The following is an 8772-nucleotide window of genomic DNA, read 5'->3' on the forward strand; positions in this document are numbered from 1 at the left end:
AAATATAAATATAAAACTATATAACATATTTGGGAAGAATGTTAAAATTTTCAGGAAGGCAAAGAATTATGTGTTTGATATATATTTCTTTTGTGCTGACCATCCCTTAAAGTTAGTGAATATTAAAAATTCTGTTTCCAGCATTGAAGCTGTCTCATATTTTACCTTTGTGCAACATAAGTACATGTTTTTGTTTTGTCTATACATTGCTGGAATGTATTACCTTTCTTCCCCTAGGCCGGAATAATAAATTAACGAAGTGTATATCTGACGTGTAACAATTAGCTTGTGCTGACACACTTAAGACTTTGTGAGGGGTTGATAACACAATTAAAAACTTTTTTTTTTTTTAATCATCATGAAGAGGAGCAAAGAGTCGAAGGCATGAAACTAACAATCAAACCAAACAAACAAGATTAGAAATTACTTTTGACCATTCTTAAGCTTAAATTCCCATCTGTTCCTGAGCAACAAGTGACTTTGCAAAAAAAGATGGACTTACATGTTGTTATCATCAAGGTTTTAAAATCATAGATGGATAAGTAGAACATTTTAGTGATCAGTTAAAAGAAACAGGATTCAAGACAGAACTGAAAGCTTTAAAGCCTGTTTACAACAACAGTTATAAATTCTTGCAAAAAAATTTAAGAATTTGCCTAGCTACTTTTAAAGAAGTTGCTACTGAAACAGTTTTTTAAAAAAGCCAAGCATTTAAGTAGAAAATCTAGCTGTTATGGATTCATTAATTGACAAGTAATTTAAAAAATGGTAGTTTCCTCTACAAAACTGCAGGATGCGAAGGCCTAGGAACCACCAAATGTGTGAAAATTGCCTCTTCGTTAAAAGGACTGTCTAAAAGCCAATCTTGTTGCTGAATATTGTCCTTTTTTTTGTATTATATCTCAGAAAAAAAAAAAAATCACTGTCAGTGACCAACATTTACTCAAGACGAGGCGTTACCAGCTGCATTATATCTTCCTTGGTATTTAAATGACTTAATGGATTTCCTATAAATGATAGTAATAAATTAAACAGTGAGTGGAATAGTCCACATCTAAACTAAGCTATGAAGTCATAATGTATAGGTCCCACGTTTAGCTATCTTTTACTAAATCTACTGCTGTCTGTACCATTTGTGTTACATCTCTTTCAGACAAGAAACCAGAACCTGACTGGATTACTGTCTCCTGTATTTACCTACCTGAAAATAAGCTATTTAGTTGAAGGTGGCCACACAGGTCTCTTGTCATTAAAGAAAGACAGGAATAGCTTCATTTCAGGGTTCATCCCACTGATCAGAGATGGTTTAGGCTGTGGAGGCTTTCTCTGTGGAGATCCACTCCCTTCTCATCACAAAGAGGAAATTTGATGGTGAATTTATATCAAAATACTGACTTTCAGATTCGTAAGTGAGATGAATTCCACTTTGTAATGAAGAATCTGCTCTCCACTATGAGGAAAGTACAGCTTAATTTAAGATGTTTCCTGGTATAAACATCTTTTTGCATCCTGAAAGCAAGTCTTTAATAAAATTGTTATGTTGTGACTGACATGCTGAAGCTTAATTTTTGTTTGACACTACCTGAAGTAACAATGATTAAAGAATTATACAATATATTTCACTGAAATGGTCTGTGGTAGGCCACACTGGTTTAGCATTTTTTAGTGGAAGATAATACAGAACACTTTTGACTTTTTAAAAGATGTTAGAACTCCATGGCACTGTGAGATTATAAATGACTTGCTAATTCTCTCTGATTAAAAAGAAGGAACAAAAATTTAGTGAGGCTACTGAATAAAAATGAAGATAATATATGTTGTGACAAACACATGGAAAAAATAATGAACGAATTTTCACTTTGCAGTTCTGTTTGATCCAATAATTACAGCAATATTCAGAATTTCTTTTTCTTCTCTCCTTTTCTGTAAAAGGTGACAATATAATTACAAGGTGTATGATACTTACTATACGTGCATATATACATTTATAAGTGTTTAATTTCATGTATAAGCTACTTGAGCTCTTTGTGTTCCTGCGTGTGCATACATTACCCATTCATGCAGTGCAACTACTAGTTAATGAGTTCTGTATGTTAAACATGCTCTAGACAAAGTAAAGAAGAATCCTTCCCAAAAAGGCTCAGCATGAAGTCTGGGTAGACAGGTGCATCATAACTAAAAAAATCACAGGGGGTGATAAACAGCTAAAAAATGATTGAAAACAGTAATTTAAAAATGTTATTTATATCCTTATTGATTGTGAGGATCCTGTAGAGATTGCTTTACAATAAACAATGTATTTCCAACAGAAGGTGGCTTAACTCCTCCTGAAGTCTGTGGGAAGTCCATGTAAAAAATGGGTATAGCAAAAGTAGTTATCAGTACCCTAATACTATGGTATCGAGGGGTTTTCAAATTTATCTGAAGAATTGCTAATATCACAGAGAGAAACTGTCTTCATAAGAACGCTTTAAAGGAGACGGAAGGAAGACAGTAAGTTTCTGCCTAACTCACATAATCTGTAACACACTGAACATGTTGCCTAGGAGAAAATACAGCAATCAACCAAAAGCAAGAAAAAAATAGGAGGAGTTTCAGTGTACTAACAAGTGGCATAAGACTCTCAGAAAAATGCTAAAAGACTGAGATAACACTCATTGCCTGAAATGCATTTATTGATAAAAAAAAAAAATCCAAAAAAACCAAACTGAAACAAAACAGGATAAACACACTCTGAATTTTCTGCCTCAGAGTTCCAATCTGGTATTTCTTATATTTTTATCCTTTGGTTTTATGGTTTTTTTTTTTTTTTTTTTTTTTTTTTTTTTTTTTTTTTTTTTTTTTTTTTTTTTTTTTTTTGGTCAGTACTTCTATAAATTTAAATTCAATGAGTGGTAATACAATTTTATTTCTAGGTTAGTTATTTATGTATCAGTAGTGAACATGGTTTGAGACACTGTATTTTCAATAATTCATTTTGCATGATTCTATGCTTAACATAAATGTAACTGTAGTTTATCTAATTTTTTCTTATATCTGTAGTGTAAAACAAATACTGAGTTATTTTAGTCACAGCTGATTTACCCTTCAATTTTCTATTTATATGTTTCATTTAACTACTGGTCCATCGTCAACAGATGACATTTCTATAGCATCCTGTATTCTGCAAACCTAAAACCACTTACAGATACTGACTTTTTAGCATGTGACATACTTAACAGTAATGCCATTTAATCTGATGCAATCTCTCATTCCATCCCCCTCCATTTAAACTTGAATACTTCTGTTTCTCTTGCCATTTTGCCATTTTCTTTCTGTGACATATGCTTTCCCATTTTGAGAAGTATTCTGTGAAAAAATATTAATCTTCTGAACACCAGTTTTAAGAAATAATTACTGTAAAACACTGAGAGCTATTGAAGTGGGAAATGATGTAATTACTCAGAGTAATCTACCCAAACACAGATTTTACAGAGGAATCTTCCATGACCTGGAGCAATGTAGTTGGACAGAGCTTTCCTGTTCAATGATACTTAAAAACTCAATCTTGTAGGTTTTATTAGTATTCATTTGCAGTTTCCTGTCTTTTGAGGATTATTGCCTCCTGGTCAGAGTGGCATCTAGAGCTGAGTCAATCATAGTTCAATTTATTAGCTTGCAGCCTGTCTGTCATGTGTAATAATTAAGAAAAAGAAACAAGGTGGATTGCTTTAATAATCATAGGGTATAACCCTAATTAAGCCAGGTAAAACTCCATTTCTACTACATCTCAGAAGACTAGAAAAGAGTTGTGAATAAGTAGTCCCAGATAGGGACAAATGTCGTATGGAGCCCTTTGAATATTGTTTGAATTGTCATTTTCCTTTTCAAGCTTTCTCTGTCAGGCTGGATTAAATCTCATTCATTTAAATGAACTGGAAGTGATACCAAAAAATCCCCAAAACCGCATTTTTCTTTGGGGAATTTATTGGTTCTTGTTTTATCATTTTAGGCAAGAGGCCAAATCACGAGATCTGGGAAAAAGCAAATGATGCTTGTGAAGGCTAGAGGTCAGGAATGTCCTGGACAGGTTCCACAATGCCACTCTGCCAGTATAGACACATAACAGTCCAAGGCTACTCAGACAAGAACAAACTTAACAGTTATCTGTAAAGTGAACTTCTACATTTGGTCAACTGAATCACTCTCTAGGCTCCACTGATTGTGTTGATTAGACAGCTGCAGCAGTCATATTGGGGTCTTAGACACCTGAAGTCAGGCATCTCAGTGTATAAGAAGGTACCAGCTGCTAATGTCAAGTTAATAGCACATTCTTTGACATCCATAAGTAATTTAAAAAAACCCTAAACTTTTAATCTGTTCTGGCATTTCTGTATCATTACAAAGGTTATAAAATATGGACCTATATATATTCTCTCACAACTGGTGTTCTCTCACAGCTCACTGGAATTCAAGATAATCTGGTACTTCAGGAAAAGCAACAAATTTCTTGAGACTTGTTAGTGAAAAATCACAGTTGAAAACAATGGTGTTTATGCTTGTGAGGGAGCAAATGTGGCAAAAAAGCTTTAGATTTATCCTGTCAAGAAGTTCTTTTAACTTAGATTGTGTTCAAGCATCTTTTCGTAGTCCGTCTATGTTCAGTGCATGTTTGGAGGCATGATTCTTTTCTTCAGAAGCCTCACTGATATTAAGAGTTTGCAAATGCTCAGTGTCCGTGTGATAAGAACAGATATGCAGATCTGAAAGTTATGTTATTCTAGGATAGTCTTGAAATGCAATGCAGGTTGCCACACTTTATCACTGAATGTTCTTACAGACTTATGTGTACAGAAACCAAATTTTATAAGAGGTATTTTGTGTTAGATTCCCATTCAACTGGATTAGTAATAATATTAAAGCAGTGGTTGAAATCAGTGTGCTTTACTGTTACTTAATCCAAAGATATTTCTTTGTGTAATTTAAACAAGTAAATTGTCTTGCACAATAATACAGGATTTTTCAATGTGGTAGTCACATCAGAATTATATTATTATTCACACACTCTGTGCCATTGATATGTAATTTATATTCGATCTCTTCTTGTTTTCAAGGACTCCTAACAAGGACATGGCTTCAAATGAAAGAGAGATTGTAGTTTGGGTTTGCCAAGAAGAGAAGATTGTATGTGGCCTGACAAAGCGCACAACTTGCGCAGAAGTGGTTCAAGCACTGCTTGAGGAACACCAGGCAACTTTTGGAGAGAAAAAGGTCCTTTTTGGAAAACCTAGTGATTACTGCATTGTAGAAAAATGGAGAGGCTCAGAGCGAGTACTTCCTCCCTTGACAAAGATTCTGAGACTTTGGAAGGCCTGGGGGGAAGAGCAGTCTAATTTGAATTTTGTGTTGGTAAAGTCAGATGCTTTCCTCTCATTTCCATTGTGGAAGACAGCTGAAGCTAAGGTAGTACAAAATGTGGAAAAACAATGGGAACTGAGTCCAGCAAATTACATGAAGATGTTGCCAATAGACAAGCAGAAGAAAATTGTGAGGAAGACTTTCCGGAAACTGGCCAAGCTCAAACAAGACAGTGTTCAGCAAGAGAGAGATAATATGGAGACATTGATTCATCTGATAATTTCTCAAGATCACACCATTCATCAACAAGTCCTTAGAATGAAGGAACTAGATATGGAAATTGAAAAATGTGAAGCAAAATTCCATCTAGATCGTGTGGCCAATGATGGAGAAACTTATGTGCAGGACTCGTATTTAATGATCAATCCAAGTGAGGCTGAGCAGCAAGAGAGCGGGCCAGATGATCAAAAAGAGATGCATGACTATGTGAGCAAAAGTGAGGGAATTTTACAGGTTGAAGAGAGACTGAAGCATCACAAACAACTAATAGAGAAGCTGTGTGCTGAAATTGAGAGAGAGGTGTATGGTATATGCACAGAAAAAAATGGAGATGATGTTCACGCAGAAGGAGCTGCTAACGCTGAACTGGAAAACTCGAATTTGGAAAGTGTAAAATATGAGCTGGAAAAGAGTATGAAAGACGGTCTGAGAATCAACTCATACCTGAGCTGCATTCAGAAAGAGCTTACATACAGGGACTCACTGCTTCAAAAGAAGGAAAAGGAATATGAACTTCTTACAGAAGAATTTAATTTACTACATGTTAAAGACAACATTGAAACTAGGCTTCCATCAAATGAAGAGCCATCCAAGGGCAGTGGCAGCTCCAGTAACAGCACCGCTGTTCCTGACTTTGTTCACAGAGTGACTAATCTGGACATAAATGATACAGACTCTGACACTGGAATAAGCTCTACACACAGTCAGGACTCTGAAATAATTTCAGGGGACATGGTACTGTTATCGACATAGTTGAAAACAGTCACACTTTTATGAAAAATCATATTTTGGAGGATATTTATAAGAATTAGTAAACATGGTTGTCTTGAGAGTTCATCCCTTCAAGATATTAAAACTGTGGCACCACTTTAGCAGAGTAAACAGTGTCTATTTATGTGCTTAATAGTATACTTGTGCTTAAATGCATGGTCAGTTTCATGGGTTATCTGCTAATTGGTGCAAGATTGTTGGCTTTTCTAAATCAGGACTATTTAGACTCAACGAAACTGAAGAATTCTGACTGGAGATGTTATATTCCCTAATCGTTGGGTCCACTTCTGCATCTCTCTAACTGTTTAGGAATGTGAACTAGAGATTAAACCAAATTAGACAGACAACTTGATTTTCTGCTCCATTACAGCAGCTTTATTCAACTGAAGTTTCCCTGTTGTGGAGCTGCTATAAAGCAATATATAATCAAGTATGTAATCTGTTAAAAAATAGGTTTTATGACACCTTAGGACAAAAAAATGCAATTGCATTTATGCTGGGTATTTAAATTTAATTTTGAGTTATCAGGATGATATTTTCAAAAATAGCTAAGTCCCACTTTAATAATTACCTTACACACGTAGGTTTTAACTTCCATTCTCTTTCAGCATCATTTAACTGCTTCTAAGATCCTTAAAACCCCTACTTTTCTGCTACGCTCTTGTTGCCCCAGTAATGCTCAAGTCCACATAGTTCCTGCCAGCGGGCATGTCAGGACTGCTTACGTCCTGCTTGTGTGAGACGCTCAAATCCCAAACTCACACCTAACCCCAGGGGCATTTTCAGCAAGGCTTTCTCCTGCCTATCTCACCAGTCAGATCCACTGTCTTAGGCCTCCTCAGATCATGACTACCAAATAAAGCATAAGAGAAGGGACAGACAGGAACCAGACGTTTTGGCTCTGGCTAGACAATGTTGCCCAACAGCCAGGTAGCTACCATTTTCACATAGCAGGTAGGTTGTCAAATCCTGTCTGCGAGCAGGGATATGGACCTGTAAATCCTACTTCCTCAGTGAGGACTTTGAGATACAGCTAAAGCTGATCCACTTTATATAGCTAATTAAATATTGGGCCCCAGGAAAAAAAAAAAAAGAAGGAATGCAAAACATGAGAATTTTACAACTGTGTGCTTAAGTCGAATGATTACACTTAGAGTGTAGTAGTTGATCTCAAAACCCTCTCCAGCATGTTGTTGTGAATCCATAGTAAAGGTGTATAACTGAGGTGTTCTCCTTAGTTACTAAACAAGATTTCTGACTGAGAGCTAGACTGATAACAGAGTACATGAGTAATTTCTGGGTTGCCATGTTTATATTTTGCAACTCAATCTGTTTAATGTTCTTGGTTAAACTAATTGAATGGAGAAATAGTTGCAACATTTCTAAACAAAAGTTTAACTCTAGGAAAATGAAAACAAATCTTGGAATTAACAACCTACAGAGTAAATACATGGACAGTACCTATGGTATAAATGTTATATACTGTTGGATACACTTCTTTCTCTTTTTGTATTTGTCTTCTCTTAAATGTTTGTCAACCATCTGTTTTCTAAAATGACAAACTGCTAGGACTGCTGATTAGCACGTATTTGAAGAAAAAAAAATTAAAAGAAAGAAAGAAAGAAAAATGTGCCTTTTCTAAAAAGGCAATTTTGGTGGGGTTTTTTGATCCTGGATATTATAAATAGTTTCTCTTCCAGGAAAGTGTGTTAGTAACAGTAATATATTTTTTGTCCTGTTTTTGTCATACATTATTTGAATACTTCAGTAATAATAGGTCATGTTTAGACTCATCAGCTCCTGATGAAAACACAAGTATGTATCAAATATATTATCTTTGTAATAATTTATTAACGCAACTCAGCATCTTTTGAAGTCTGTGGGATCACTCTGATGAGAAGTAAGCACAGAGCTCTGAATGTTGAGAGTAGGCTAATATATTCTATGAGTCCTTTTGAATTTAGCTAACAGTTATTTGTAATGAGTCATTTTTTTATATAAATACTTGGGGGATAAAGAATTCAAACAGAATAATATTCACAGCTGTGCAGGCTAGTACAAGATCCATGAGGGAACTAATCTCCATTCATACTCTTTGTTAGATTTATTTCACTCATAGGAACTTGTACTGGTTCTCAGAACTGATCTTTATCCATACTGTTTGATTGTATATCCCCTGCAATGTGTAGATCTTAAGAATATCACTGTGTTTTAAGGAGAAATTAGGCAAAATAGGTTGGGAGAGAGTATTTCTTAGAAAATAAAATAAAATTTAAAAATCCAGTGTTTTGAAGCTTGTATTTGAAGCTTATACTTTGATACCTCAGACAAACTTTCTTTCAGAGTTTAGGTGAATGTACAAGATAATTACAGACTGTGTGTGCT

At 35.0% G+C, this 8772-nt stretch overlaps 1 protein-coding gene across 1 annotated transcript; it reads left to right on the forward strand.

The window, feature by feature from the left end:
* Nucleotides 1–1147: 1147 nt before the first annotated feature.
* On the forward strand, nt 1148–6369 carry RASSF9 (Ras association (RalGDS/AF-6) domain family (N-terminal) member 9). Its single transcript, XM_010133394.1, has 2 exons — nt 1148–1168; nt 5092–6369. The coding sequence occupies exon 2, from the start codon at nt 5110–5112 to the stop codon at nt 6367–6369; it is 1260 nt and encodes a 419-aa protein (XP_010131696.1). The 5' UTR covers nt 1148–1168; nt 5092–5109.
* Nucleotides 6370–8772: the final 2403 nt, after the last annotated feature.

The sequence above is a fragment of the Buceros rhinoceros genome, unplaced genomic scaffold (genome assembly GCF_000710305.1).
Source record: "Buceros rhinoceros silvestris isolate BGI_N320 unplaced genomic scaffold, ASM71030v1 scaffold18983, whole genome shotgun sequence".
NCBI lineage: Eukaryota > Metazoa > Chordata > Aves > Bucerotiformes > Bucerotidae > Buceros > Buceros rhinoceros.